Here is a 15681-nt window from a genome sequence, read left to right on the forward strand (position 1 = left end):
AAACATAATTAGTAATTAACATCGGGGGGAAAAAATGTAAGGAGCCATGTGGGATGGCAACCCAGAGTAGCGAATCTCTCTCAGCCCTCGTCAGAGAAGCTTGCTTTCTTCAGGAGAAGGAGGTAATGATGAAAACCAGGAAATCATCAAATTGAGGAGAATTAGAGACCATGGAATGCTCAGCCCTAAATGGGATGTTTTTATCACACCCTTACTCCCAAGGGATCATATAGAAGAGGGGAGAGAAGGATTGGAAGAGCCGGGGCTGGGGGATGACAACAAGGAAGTTGTCAGTGGTTTCCAGACAAAGCTGGGCTCTTTGCACCTAGGAATCCACAGCAGTTGTGGTAGCAGGCACGAGGCCAGTGCAAGCCCAAACCAGACAAAATCCCAGCCCGGAAAGCTGAGGCAGACATGAAGTTCTCCCCTCCCTAAGGAGCTATTGGCAACTGATAGCTGCTAGGAGAGAGAGGGTCAGTTTCCTTTAAGGGGTAGTCAGTCCCTGATAGGTCAACCAGGCTTTAGTGGAAGGCCACACCTACAAAAGTATATGGGCGGCACAAATTGGACTTCATGGATTAAAAAAAAATAAAAGGCAGTAGGGAGGGGGACATAGATCTGGGAGGATTGGGGGAGGGAAGTAAGTATCAGAACATACTGTATGAGATTCTCAAAGAATTAATGAAAAGATAGCAAGACTTAATATAGGCCTTTAAAATTTTGACACTTTCACATCAGTGTGTTTATATAACTTATTAAACACATCATCTTGATTCTGTGAAAAGATACAGGAGTTTGAGGAGCTCTCACCTGCATATTATTTGTCTGATTTCAATAGATTTTTGCTGTGAATTTTCAGGATCAGATATACTACATTCAATTATGTGACTCTGGAATGAGTATAAGTATGCTTTTTAGTAATTCAAATAGGTAAGAAAAGCAGAAATGATAGCACTTGGTTCTTCCTTTGGAGATGTGTGCAGAAGACAGAGGTAAAGGAACTGAATGTCCTCAAAGTCTGTCCTATAATTAAAATTGACATCATCCTTAAAGGTGAGAACTGCTGGTTCACAGATGCCAGAGAGAAAGGAAATGACAGAGCAGAGATTAGAAGATAGAAAAGCATAGTCTCTAGGGAACTATGCAAATATCTGTATACAAGAAGTGTGCAGCCAAAGTTATGAGGAGGACAGTAAGAGAGAACCGTACAAGTGTGACAGGAGAGTTGATTGGTAAAAATATGGTGACTGTAATTTTGACTTTGTAGTTTTTGCAGTAATTGTTTAGATTAAAGATAATTTTAAATTGAAGCTTGAATTGCAAATTGTAGATTCAGAGAGAGGGGAGGTAGACAAGAAGTCCTACCCAAGGAACTGTTGGCAAGTGATAGCTGTCAGGAGAGTTGTGTCCCGCCTTTTAACATTGTGACATGATCATCTTCAAAGTCCAAACCCTAGAATTGTGTAATCCAGTTATATAAAAAAATTCTGAAGATAATCTCACAATGTTTAAGTTTGTGATTTTTGTGTTGGCCCTCATTCTTAGCCATATGTGGCTCCATGTGGCCTATAGGTCACAGGGTGGACACACATACACCATTTTAGGTATTAGATTTCACCAGTTATGTTTAGCTCTTTGTAATCTTATCACATGTATAGATAGAAGCCATGTGACCAATCACAGTCAGATTCTAAAGAGTTCTGTTGCAAGGATTTCTTGCTCTACCAAAAGAGCCCGTTATAGTTGGGTTTTGTTTGCTTTTCTTTTATTTATTTGTTTTTACATAGTAGGGGGCCTGACTTACATTCTGAAGGTCGGTGTCGTAGATAATGTTCTATTGCTGCAAAGAGACACCATGACCAAGGCAACTTATAAAACAAAGCATACAAATGGGGGCTTGTGTACAGTTTCAGAGGATGAGTCCTTGTCCATCATGGCAGGGAGCATGGTGGCCACAAGCATGCATGGCACTGGAGCAGTAGGTAAGAGCTTAATTGTCACTCACAAGCAGGGAGTAGAGAAAGGGAGAAAAGAGAATGGGTCTGGTATGGGCTCTTGGCACCTCAAAGCCCAGCCCAAGTAACACACCTCCTCCAACCATATGCAAGTTCCTTTTTTCTTTCTTTCTTTCTTTCTTTCTTTCTTTCTTTCTTTCTTTCTTTCTTTCTTTCTTTCTTTCTTTCTTTCTTTCTTTCTTTCTCTCTCTCTCTCTCTCTCTTTCTTCCTTTCTTTCTTTCTCTCTTTCCTTCCTTCCTTCCTTCCTTCCTTCTCTCTCTTTCTCTCTCTCTCTCTCTCTCTCTCTCTCTCTCTCTCTCTCTCTCTCTCTCTCTCTCTCTTTCTTTCCTTTTTTTTCGAGACAAGGTTTCTCTGTATAATAGCCTTGGCTGTCCTGGAACTCACTTTGTAGACCAGGTGAGCCTTGAACTCACAGAGATCTGCCTGCCTCTGCCTCCCAAGTGCTGGGATTAAAGGCATGCATCACCACTGCCCAATCTAATATGCAAGTTTCTATGTTTTACCTAGAACAGTAAATTAGAATCTCCTGCATTGTGGCCCAGGGACATGCAGTTCAATACACTCTCCTTATATTGTATCTTTGAGGAAGTAACACTAAAATATCAAGAATAAGAAAAGAGACAACTCTTCAGAAACCTGGGGTGAGAGCTAGAGTTGTGCTGTCTGTCCAGTAGGACTGTGCTACCAGTCACATCAGTGAAGCCACATCCGCTTAGGTAAAGTGTTGGCCATGCAAAGGCGGGAGCTTGTGTTTGGATCCCATGTTAAAGGCCAGGCCTGGAAGTATGTGCTTGTAATCCCAGCCCCGGGGAGACAGAAACAAGAAGATCCTGGGGCCTCTCATCAGTAAGCTCCAAGTTCAGTGGGAGACCCTGTCTCAAAAAAATGAGGCAAGGGGCAGGTGAGATGGGTCACTAGGTAATGGGCACCTCTCTCTAAGCCTGGCAACCCGAGTTAAATTCCTTAGAGCCACATGATGGAATGAGAGAACTGATGTACAAAGTTGTCCTTTGACCCCTACATGTGCTCTGGCACATATATGCCCACACAGACATGCACATGATGAATACTGCTTACAAAATTAGTCAAAGAGCAATAGAAGAATATACCTGATATTGACCTCTGGCCTCTACATGTTCATACACATATAAATGTATACGCATACATACACAATACTGCGCACACTACACATTCAAGCACACATACCAAATAAAATAGTGAAAAAGAAACAGGTTAAATTATCTGTGTAATATACTTCACTAATAAATTTTAATTACGTAGTTAATATAAAAATTTTTTGTATATTTCTCATTCTTATTTCTACAAAGTCTTCAAAATCTATTATATATTGTTATGCAGTCTGGATTGGCTACATTCAAGTACTAAGTAACCTCAGCTGTAAAACAAATCTATAGTAATTATCTATAGATTTGCACATATTTATTCTGAATGAACTGCCAGTACAAAGGCCCCAGCACAGAGTCTTAAAGAGATGTTCATTTGACATCTGGACATTGAAAACACTGGTCTAGATCTTTGGAACAAGATCAGAACTAGATCTGTAAATTTAAAAATCATCGATAGGGAAGAGTTGTCACAATATAGCCTTCAGTAGTTGTCAGCAAGGATTTACTGAAATCTTTTGTCATATGTCACTGTACCTTAAGGGGACACGGACAAACATTTGAGAGGGACCTGAGTATCTGGGCTCTGGGGCACACAAGCACATGCGAGTATCTTCCTAGTTGGTTTGGTGTGAGGCTTCCCTGAAGGTTCGGCTCCTGGCTGAGGATCACTAGGTAAAAGGAGTTGAGGATAAAGGAAGTTAAGGGTATTGAGGGGAAAGGGAAGTGCTTGGGGGGATTAGACAAGGAAAGTGGGTACTCCAGCAATGCAGGAGGAAGGGGGGGGAGATTTTACAGAGCCTACTCATTGTCACTGATGTCTCATGGGCTCCAGTGGGTTCTGAGGATGAGTCAGTTCATGGAGGCAGAACTGTGGCCTAGCTGCTGGAAGATCAGAGCTGGATTGACTGGTAGAGGGACGGACGTGCTGAGCCTGCCAGCCAGGGATGGGTTTTGTTGTTTTCTCTGTCTTTGGAAGCAGGGTCTTTTTATGTTGCCCAGGATGGCTTAGCACTCACTGTGTTGCTTAGACTCTCCTCAAGTGCTCCATCTTGCTAAACCCCCACCCTAAGTGGCAGGATGATATGAAATTCCCATCATGCGTAACTATTATAATTAAATCCTTTGTACTTGTATATTGCTGATCTATAGGTTCTTTCTCCTATGGCTCTCATAGCTTATGAGGTTTAGCTAATTGTATATTGTATGTATACATACATAGCCATTTTTGTTTTAACCATGTTCTAGAATTAGAGGTATACCTAGTCCAGGCTCTTGGTTCCTTGTAGAATGGTAGGATTTCCATGAGTAGGGCCTGCATACATCATTACTTAATGTTCCTAATGCCCTTTTGATGTGCCAAGGATGAGACCTACTGATCTGTTTATAGCACCGTGGGTACCTCTAAGGCAGAAAGTAAAACAATTCCTCTTCATGTTCTCAGAGCCCAGCATGTATTAGGCTTTCAGTAAATAGTGTATGAAAAGATCTAAAAGCATTGACAGAAACATAGATGTAATTCTAAACAGTCTTATTAAATAAGAAACACAGAGCCAAATAAAGAGTTCAAAGCCCAGAGATCAGAGAGCAGTAGCCAAGAGCTAAGACCACCTTCTTACCACCCGCTGCCGCTGCCATCCTTCCCCTGAGAAAGAGACCTACTTCCCGTGTGTCTGTCATTTTATTGACTTTCTGTTCTGCCTTCTCATTGGTTCTAAACCCAACTACATGACTTCCTCATCACTGCCTGTCTATACAGACCTCCAGGTCTCTATGGTTGGTACTTGGATTAAAGGCATGTGTCACCAAACTGGCTGTGTCCTTGAACACACAGACTCTACCTGCCATGTGATCGGGGTTAAGGGTGTGTGCTACCACCAGCAGACTTCTGCTAAATGGCTTGCTATTAGCTCTGACCCCCAGGCAACTTTATTTACTAGCATACAAATAAAAATCACATTTCAGCACAAATAAAATATCACCATACATCTCAAGTATCAAGATTGACTCGCGACTGAGGGGCCGCCTATTCTGACCCCCACCATTTACATCATCACAGGGTGCAGTAAACCGCTCCCCTGGGTGTCATTTAAAGAAGTCACTGCAGTCCGATAAAGAATATCCTTTGTATTCCTTTTTAAATCGAAACTAGATTCTCGGGGGCTGGAGAGGTGGCTCAGAGGTTAAGAGCACTGACTGCTCTTCCAGAGGTCCTGAGTTCAATTCCCAGCACCCACATGGTGGCTTACAACCATCTGTACGGAGATCTGGTGCCCTCTTCTGGCATGCAGGGATACTTGCAGACAGAACACTGTAATAAAAGAGAGAGAGAGAGAGAGAGAGAGAGAGAGAGAAAGAAAAAGGAAGACTAGATTTTCTCATACAATACACCCCACCACAGTTTCCCCTTCTTCCACTCCTCCCAGATCTCCCTCCCCCACTTCCTTCTTGCCCAGAGCCACTTCCCCTTCATTTCCTCTTCAGAAAAGAGCAGGACTCCAAGAGAGGATAGCCAAACAGGATAAAACAAGATACAATAGGACAAGGGAAAAGCCCTCCTCTCTAGGCTGGACAGGGCTACCCAATAGGAAGAAAAGAGTCCCCCCAAAAGGCAAAAGAGTCAGAGGTACATCTGCTCCCACAGTTAGGAGTCCTAGAAAACCACCAAGCTGACAGCCATAACATATACGCAGGGGCCCTGGTGCAGAACCTTGCAGGACCCTGTGCTTGCGATTCCAGTCTCTGTGAGCCCATGTGAGCCCCACTGAGTTGATTCAATGGGCCATGTTCTCCTGTCCACCACCACTTGAAAGTAAGTAAAATTCAATTTCACTAAAAAGTAAAGCATGTATACTTAAAATTTAATATTGAACCTATATTTTAATACCCTATTTTTAAGCATTTTATTGAAAAAAATTATGCAATATATTTTTGATCATGTTTTCCCCATCCCAGTTTCTCCCAGATCCTCTCCAATCTCCTACCCATCCAATTTCATGTTCTTTTTTTTTTTTTTTTTTTTTTTTTTTTTTGGTTTTCCGAGACAGGGTTTCTCTGTGTAGCTTTGCGCCTTTCCTGGAGCTCACTTGGTAGCCCAGGCTGGCCTCGAACTCACAGAGATCCGCCTGGCTCTGCCTCCCGAGTGCTGGGATTAAAGGCGTGCGCCACCACCGCCCGGCAATTTCATGTTCTTTTTTAAAACCAAAAATAAAAGAAACAAATAAAAAAAACACACAAAACAACCCCACAAAAAATGAAAATCAAGATGGACAATGAATATTTATAATTCTTGGTCATGATTCTTTTTTGAAGAAAAGTTGCATTTATTTATTTCCTTATTTTATGTGTATAAAGGGAGGGTACAGCTACCAGCGCTTTTGTGGGGCTCAGAGAACAACTGGCAGGAACTGATTCTCTTCTTCCATCGTGTGGGTCTCTTGCATCAAGTAGTCTTCAGTGTTGAACAGCAATCATCTCTACCCACTGAGCAATCCACTCATACTTCTTAAAAGCACTGCAGTGACTTAGATTTTCTCTTGAGCTGTGGCTTTAAAAAATATCAATAGTGAGAGACATAAAGCGTTGTAGAAAGAAAATAAGCTGGCAATCACTACATAATGCATTATGATCAAAATTAAATGGAATGTTCTGTGTCAGGCATTTTATAAAGTGTTGCTTGCTAAAGCATGCTAACTAGCAAATAGGTACCTGTTTCATCTCACTAAACCCACTGCTGAAGTCGTCCCAAAAGCTGCAGCAGGGTTTTTCCACAGAGGAGTGTCCCTCAATGTCATCTATTGGGATTCCAGAGAAAGCAGCTCCAGTCTCCAGGGTGTACTGTACTCTCTACAGCATCCATTTGGGACCTTACAGAATGCTACAGCTTTGCTCAGAATGGGCAATGAGAGAAAAGCATGTTGTATCTAGACTGGAGGGATAGGCATGGCCACTCGAGTGATCTAGGAAAGGAATTTATCTGTGGAAGATTTAAGGAATTCTGGCTCAGAGCCAGGACCAGTTTTTTAAAGTGTTTTGGGTGCCAACCAAAACACCTTTATCAGTGCTGGTGGGGAGTGTTGAAAGTCCCGCACAGGTTTAATCCTGCTGTCCAGTCCCGTAGCTGGCTGTATCAGAGAGGACTCCAGACAGCGATTTTTGGGTCCGGACACAGCATAGGGGAGCTGGGGTCTCTAGTAAAAGATGGTTTTTCCTTCTCTAAACTTGTCGCTTTTGCTGTGCGGGTTTCGAAATCAGACCACCCTGATGCAGCCTGTCATTCTGAAAATTATCGCTGTTCCCACAGATGCAAAGAAGTGAAGAGGCAGCCAGCAGACAAGCCAGCGACGAGCAAATAGGTAGTCTTCGCTGTTGGAAATGTAGAAAGTGCATTGCCAGTTCTGGGTGCTTCATGAGTTATCTTGAGACTCATGTGATAGAGGTGAGTTTCTCTGGCGTCAAGAGTTTCAGAGTGTAGAAACACTGGAGGCACACCCATACACGCACACCTACTCCTCCACTCCTGAACCTATGACAAACACCTTTAAAATCCGATGCATTTCAGTGGGCAGAAACCCAAACTTTCTCACTCCAGCGTTTTATTGGATATAATCTGTATAGAATAAAACTTGTTTCCAGCTTGATAACTTTTTTTTTTGGGGGGGGTGGTTTTCGAGACAGGGTTTCTCTGTGTAGCTTTGCGCCTTTCCTGGAACTCGCTTTGGAGACCAGGCTGGCCTTGAACTCACAGAGATCCGCCTGCCTCTGCCTCCCAAGTGCTGGGATTAAAGGCGTGCGCCACCACCGCCCGGCTCCCAGCTTGATAACTTAATTAGCTCTAATAGGAATCAATTCACGACATCCATTTCCAGGACCCCAGCAGTCTGTTTTGCCCGTTTCAGACAAGACGTTCTCCCACGCCAAGGCACCTGCTGTAGTGATGTGTCTCCAGAAGCCGGTATCGCCGTCCTCGCCGTTCCTTCAAATGAAACAAAATCACATGCGTTCTTTTTGACTCATATTTTGCCCAGCGTCAGATTTGACAGTTTGACTTAGGTGCCGTGTGCAGCAGTTTGTTGAATTCTGTGTCACTTGTGAATGTGACATTTACCTTTTAGGAGTATGACGGTTACCGTTGTTTTCTACTGAGGGACCTTTATACTTCCTCCACTTTGAGATTATATGTGCTTATTGTCTTATGCTATGGAAATTTGTATAAAGGTCTTTCTCTTGTTGTCATTATTTTAGATGTGTACATGGAGATGAGTATCTTAGCCACAGGGTAGGTATACTTTTAATTTTTTTTTAACGAATTGCTGCTAGTTTTCCCAAGTGAGCATTCACCGTCAGTAGCGGTGACAGAGAACTCTAGTTGTTCTAGAACTTTCATCATTGTGGTTTGTCCATTCAGGCAGATGAGCAGGGGCATACCATCAGGATTGGCTTTGCATTTTTTTTGTTAGCTAATGATGGAAATTACTTTTTTTCATACACTTAATTGATTCAAAGACATTTTAGAGCTACATTGTTTATGTTTATATTATTTACATTTTCATTATTTACTCACTAGCATAGCTCTCTGAGGAAGATAATCTGTCATAAATATAAGAAGACTGAGACCCCAAGGATAGGTAATTTGGCTCAACTTGACAGTGTGTCTAGGCAGTGAGTCTGGACAGTGCTAGGACGGTAGGATGCAGGGGGATAAGATGTGGAAGGGACGGATGCAGAACATCAAGCAGGTTCTAATGCTTGCAGACCTTTAATGTTTAAAGCAGGCCCGTGCAGCCTGGCCTGAGAGAGCTGTGGTAGGGAGGGGAGCAGGCTAGTACCTGCCCTGGTGCCTGGACCGGTGCCTGGACCGGTGCCTGGTGAAAGGCTTCCCAGAAAAATCTGGAAATACATAGGCATACGTATATACATGGGTTTTTAGCTATTTTAAAAATGCAATTGGTGAACTGGAAAATCTACCCCTTTTAAGAATATAACCCTGTAGCCGGGCGGTGGTGGCGCACGCCTTTAATCCCAGCACTCGGGAGGCAGAGCCAGGCCGATCTCTGTGAGTTTGAGGCCAGCCTGGGCTACCAAGTGAGTTCCAGGAAAGGTGCAAAGCTACGCAGAGAAACCCTGTCTCGAAAAACCAAAAAAAAAAAAAAAAAAAAAAAAAAGAATATAACCCTGTAATGTTTTGTTGTTCAACTACCACCACCAAATAGTTTAGGAACTTTATGACATCCAGAAGTTCCTCATGCCCATCTGTCCTGCCGCGGGTCCCAGCAGCCTCCAGTCCGACTTTTGTCTCCATGGATTATTTGTGTAATGTATATGTGCATTCTTTATAAAAGTATATGTAAGCTATCAAAACTATCTTACAGAATGATATATTTATATAAAAATTGGGGTTTTACATTAATTTTTCATATACTAAAATATATCTGGATATGCTGTTACTAGAGAAACACAAAATATTCAGAAGTACTAAATAAGTAATAACGCATTTTAAGATTATACTAGTGGATGAAAGCCACCACCCAGGTAATCAGGCCAGAAAGAATATGAAAAAATCATCAAAAAAGTAAAGGAATCACATGACCCAACAATCATTTTAACAAATATCTGTTGGTTGTGTTCATGGTAGCCACTGCATTAGCACAGGCTGGTGATGGAAAAGAGTCAAAACCCGTTTACTTATTAGAGTTCTGTAGTGAGTGTTGGAATGGTCCTTAGTTCTCTTCCCTAAACTCTACACTCTGATACCTGCCCCTCTACAGGTATCAGGCCGCAATCACTGATCAACAGTATCTTTGTTAAAACCAAGGACAGCTTCAACTCTGAAGAGGGTCTATGTATAAGGACATAACAGTATTATGTCATCTCTGCACACACACACAGGAGCCAATCCTCTAGAGTCATGCGATGTTGAAATGCACACCAAAGGCAATATCTGGTCTTCTGGATCACCCCATTCATCACTAATCAGCAGCCCCCTTTTCAGGGTATGGGTTGTTTATCCCTCAGTTTCCACTGATGGTGCATCCTGGCTTTCATGGCTCTCTTTCCAGCACTCATTTTTCTATTTGTGATCGTGTGTTGTGCACATTGAGCTCACGCACATTCTGGGCCCTGCTCTCCCTTCCTCTCCACACACAGACAGCGGTCACATGTGTGCTCACTGTGCCAGCAAAATTAAACAGCTATTTAGCAATTTGTCAAGGTCACATAGTAACCCACAGTGCAAGCACCTGGGCCTAGTCAGTTTGGCTGAATTGTAAGCCTCCTGAGTTCCTGTGTTGGTGCTGCGATGGTACTGTATCCGGAGGTGGGACTTGTAGGGTAATTAAGCGAAAATAAGTCATGGAAATAAGACTAATCCAGCAGGTCTGTGGCTTTATAAAAGCAAGAGAGAGTATGGGAGGGGAAAGGAAAATGTAGTTTTAGTTAGCTATCTCAAGACAGGAAGAACCCTCACCTAAGGGTGAGATAATTGGGTGCCCTGACTTTTGACATTTAGCCTCTGAAACAATACAAAAGTATGTTTCTGTTGTTTAGTTACTTCAGTTTATAGAATTTTATTACAGCAGCCTGAGTGGATCCACCACAGGTCATATTATAGGTACCAGAAATTTGAGACCAACACAAGAGTGATTATCTGCCCTTGTGAAGTTTCCAGGATTTATCACTCACTATTAATATGGTATGAATACTATATTAATATAATCAATTCTTTTATAATTGTAGATCCACTATAATAAACATCAATAGTTTAAATTTCTGTTTTAATTTTGAATTTTTATTCTTTACCAATCATAGAAATATTAGCTATTAGTCAATCAAAGAAGTGTTCAGTTACCTGTAGAATTGGCAAAAGGAAAAGTATAGGGCATGGTAAGAATGGGAGATTGGCAGAGTTCTAGACCTGTCTGCAAGAGAAGGCTTCCTCGGGAACTGAGTAAGTGAAGGTAGGTAGGACACAGAGCATGGAGGAAACCTTTGGCACCAGCATGCTCAGAGTCCCTGTGGTCAGTCCCCAGCACCAAAAGTGTTTGCTGTACTAGCGCTCAGGGTTAAACAGGGCCTTACCAAGACATGAAGCCAGACAGATGGACCGTGGCCAGCTTTCAAGTCAAACTAAAGAGTTTGATCTGTGTCACAAGAGACAAGAAGTCACTGATAGGGCATGACACGGCCTTTGAATTTTACAAAGGTCTTCTTGATCGTAGTGTGAGGAGTGTGTAAAGAAAGGAAGCAGGCATGGCTGCATGTGCCTCTCTCCCCTCTCCCTACTCCACCTCCAGCTCCATCTCCTGGCCTCTTCTCCTGATCCTTTGATCGGAGCGGAGCTTCTCACCCTTGAAATAACCTTTCAGGATACACATTGAAAAACAGAGTCCAAAGAATTTTGGGTCTCTTAAATTAGTAGCCCTTTAACATTTGATTAATAACAAATAACAATGCTAAATGATGGTCTCGCTACAGAGTTTGTCCCTGGGTCTGCACAGCTGTAGTAGTTAATCAGTATGGGTTACTCATTTTTAATGAATTTGATGAGATAGTGTTACTGCTTAACTTTAAAACCAAGTTTTGTAAACACGTTTCAGAGATGATGGTATTAAATCATCAACATTTAAACATGGAAACCATACAATGTAATTTTAAAAATTAAGTCCCATTCAATGATGAAAACTAACACACATCGTGTATAAGCAACTGAAGCCATTCCTTCCTCAGAAAATAAAATGTAAATGAGGTGCACTAGTGCCCCCTGCTGCCTGAAGAAATTATTTTCTTTATAAGCATTCTGTATCTTCCTGCCAGCTTTATGCAAAATTAGCTTGGGGTTTGGGGGCTTTTGTTGTTGTTGTTGTTGTTGTTATTGATGTTTTGTTTTGTTTTGTTTCTTCTCTCTCCTTTCATATCTCACTTGATAAAAAAAATAAATCTCACTATAATGTTTGGAATCTTAGTGAAAATAGCCTTTTCTAGACTTTAAGTTCCTTATTACTGAGGAGATAATATGTTTGCTATTTAAAAGGCCTTAAATTCCTCTAGTCAGGCTGCTTCTGATTCCATCATTCTTTTAAGTTGATTTTTTTTTTTTTTTTTTAGTTTGGAATACAAAATGGTGGGCTTCATTGTGACATTTCCAACATGTGCATAGCACTGTCTTTTCCTTGTTCTTGTCCACACCATTATGCTTCCAACTCTTTTTCCCACTGGAATCTGCTTCCTGTCCTCCAGACATTCCCCATCCAACTTCCATGTCACATGGGAATGCACATGCACCCGCACAGGCACACGTGGGCACTAGCATGGAAGAGTAACTGTCCTGGTAAACCATGTTTGATTTTAATAATAGTCCAAATTAAAGTGGTTTCATAGGGATGCCACGAAGCAGAAATAGCTAATGGAACTTCCTCCCCAATGCACCTTTCCATATACATTAGTCTGTCATTTTGGCTAATTTAGAAGTAAGTTTTAGGTTTGCTTTTTAAGAGTGTTGGAAAAAATGCCAGCGCTTTAAATGTACTCAGGCAGGAGGTACAGGTTAGTGCATGAAATACAGGTTAGTACAGGAGGTAGAGGTTAGTACAGGAAATACAGGTTAGTACATGGCCCTAGAATCTGCAGCGTTTACTGCTGCAGGAGAGAGCAGCAGGAAACTCATTGTCTAAGAACACAGATTCTGAAGCTGGACTGGCTGGCTGGAAATCCTTGCATTATTATCAGTATGTGACCTTGACAAGTTGCTGAAAAGTTGTTTAATTTTACTTGTTTCAGCATTCTTATCTATGACATGGAAAAATGCTTAAAGCAATTCCTGGGGCATAGTGAGCATAATTATCTGCTGCTTAATAAAAATCATCAGAACGTGTACTGTAAAGCTTCATCTGTGTGCAGCCATGGATTGATACTTGTTCATATAGGAACATTAAGGAAGCATCTAAAGACTTAACAGTGGGTGATAGTTTCTTAGGATTATGATCGATGTTATGTGATGAATATTGTTGTCAATTTATAAGGTTGGATGAAATAATGACATTTGTATAATGAAATGACACATGAGAGCTTCACAGCAAAGTTCCTGACACGTTAATTAATCTCCTTACCAAGTGTGTGTGGTCAACACTTCATCCTGTGATTCATAGATATTTTCAGGCTGACTACCATTAACTAACTTTAAAGTCAATAGTCTGTTTTTATTTCTACCAGTGTGGAATTTTTATTTCATTTGTTCCTTCTTTCATTTTATCCTTTTTGCTAATATATAAACAATCTTGAAAAGTCGGAGCAAATTCTGGGTTCTGTAATGAAAAGGTGACGTTATTTGTCAATTCCAATTTGCTTTAATCTGTAGGAGGCTCTGAAGACTCATTAGTTGTACTAATCTGTGCAAGTATCACCTTCTAATGGGAAGAGCTCAAGAGCCCAGATGTCTTTCAAAGTTAACTCCATTCTCCAAAGCCTCTATACTTCATACTTTCATTTTGTTTCAAAGGCCAAGTATTTTTGGGAAACTACGATGTTGGCTTCTTTGGGTCACTTCCAATCGATTTTCCAGAATTTTTTATAAACAGATTAAAACTTTATTTAATGGATCATGGCCCATACAGAAGCAAATCGTTAATAATTTCAATTTTTAAACGAAAACTTTCTAACAGTGTAGAAAAGTGAAAGCATGTTTACCATTATCCGTGTACATTTTGGTAATCTTCAGTGGAAAAACAAAACAAAACAAACTTCCAAACCAAAGAGACTGGGGTTGGTAAAGATGACAGTGAATGTTAGAAAGCGACAGACCAGTGCCAAGCAGGTGTCTTCATTCATTCATTCATTCATTCATTCATTCATTCATTCATTCATTCATTCATAATGTTTGTATCCACTGTGTTTCAGGTACTGTTGTGTGATCTGAGGGTGCAATGACTGCTAAGTACATAGTCCATGCAGTTTACCACTCAGTGAGATTTGGACCTCGTAACTAAAGAAAGAAAGTGCGCTACTTTAACATTTATATTATGAATTTTCTGGAAAATTTTGTTCCCAGCATGAACAAAATAAAATTATTCCTCAGTTGTTAGGATATGGAGAAAACAAAATTACAGTCATCTTTCATATCTCTGGGAGATTAGTTTCTCGACCCTATACACATATCAAAATGTACAGATGCTCACAGCCCATATACCTGTTTGCACATAACCTTGTGCATCTTCGTGTATACTTTAAATCATCCCTGGCTTGCTTCTAATATCCAATATAATTTAAACTATGTAAACAGTCATCATATGACATTTTAAGGAATAAATAATGTACTTGTTGATGCATTTTTATGGTTCATTGGATCTATATATTTGAACACCATCTATGCAGAGAATATTTAGAAAATAATAATGTACTTAGAGATGAATTTTTCTATCTGGAATAATGTATTTATGATGAGGGAATCCTATAGATACTAACAGGAAACTGTGAGTATTTAAAATGTAGAACAAAGTAAACATTTAAACAACTGCAAACCTCTTTTTGGGGTTTTTTTTGTAGTTTTTTTGTTTTGGTTTTTGCTTGTGTATTTCGCCTATGACAGTAGCTTTCTCAAACTTCTGACTGAAATATTTTGGAATTGTAGAGGATTCTCAGATTTATGATTTCTTCAGTCATCTTAAATGACATGTGACTTAGAGAGATGCTGCTAACTATGACTGGATCATCACTGCATAGTGTTCATGATCAGAATTTAAAGTGCTATAAAAGGCCGGGATACAGGCACACAAAACCAGATTCAAACACTATTCAAGATTCTTAACTTCCCTTCATTGAGAATCATCAAACACGTTTAGTTTACAGTCACTAGGTTTGGAAAGAAGTGAATAAATGCTCAGGCATCCAGGTGCCTCTGATGTTGGTGACATGGGAACTATGTCCAGGGAAACACTGTTCTGGGATAGCCCTTAAGCAGACTCCTGATCTTAACCCAAATTAATTTCCTGAGTGCCACTTGTATTTTCTCCAGAATTTGCTGGAGGTTGTTGTCCAAGGACTACAGAACGTCACACCCACAGATATCTTGGATTAAAGTTTTAAGCGCTAGAATTATCAGTGACTAAACAACGCTACAATTTTTTTCCTGGGGGTGGGGTGGTACACCTGGCTGTTAGGATTCTGTTTTCTCCTCCAGCTGCATGACCGCATGTGTGCAGTTCAGTAGCTTAGCAAGGGGTCTTACATCTTACATCATCCATGCACTGTCTGATTACATAATGTGCATGTGGTCACCCAATCTGCACATGCGTGGCGTAGCTCCATAAGCCCACATGTGCATGTGCAGGGAAATCCTTAAAAAGCCCGTCACAGACTCCTCCCCTCTCTTCTGCTCTCTGCTCCTCCCCCCTCTCTCTCCCTTCTCCTCACATGTCTCTTCCACAGGTCTGGCCACTCCCTTCTGCCCCCCACCCCCCATAAATCTCTGATACTGGGTTTTGTGATACCTCTTGACCTTTCTCGCATGGTAACGGTGCCAAGTGCTTAAAACCAACACTGGTAACATCTA

At 41.1% G+C, this 15681-nt stretch overlaps 1 protein-coding gene across 9 annotated transcripts in view; it reads left to right on the forward strand.

Moving 5' to 3' along the window:
* The window catches only part of Rnf180 (ring finger protein 180), a 171523-nt gene that overhangs the window by 18442 nt on the left and 137400 nt on the right, over positions 1–15681 (forward strand). For 4 of the 9 annotated variants that reach the window (XM_042261583.2, XM_006982695.4, XM_042261585.2 and 1 more), the window contains exon 2: positions 7444–7578. The exons of 4 other annotated variants lie outside the window; for them this stretch is intronic. In XM_042261583.2, coding sequence (XP_042117517.1) covers positions 7444–7578 — 135 coding nt within the window. Of the gene's footprint in view, positions 1–5520; positions 5953–7443; positions 7579–15681 lie in introns of those variants that run through there. One more of the 9 variants, XM_076551945.1, reaches the window with a different exon arrangement.

Source organism: Peromyscus maniculatus, chromosome 15 (genome assembly GCF_049852395.1).
Source record: "Peromyscus maniculatus bairdii isolate BWxNUB_F1_BW_parent chromosome 15, HU_Pman_BW_mat_3.1, whole genome shotgun sequence".
In the NCBI taxonomy this organism is placed as follows: domain Eukaryota; kingdom Metazoa; phylum Chordata; class Mammalia; order Rodentia; family Cricetidae; genus Peromyscus; species Peromyscus maniculatus.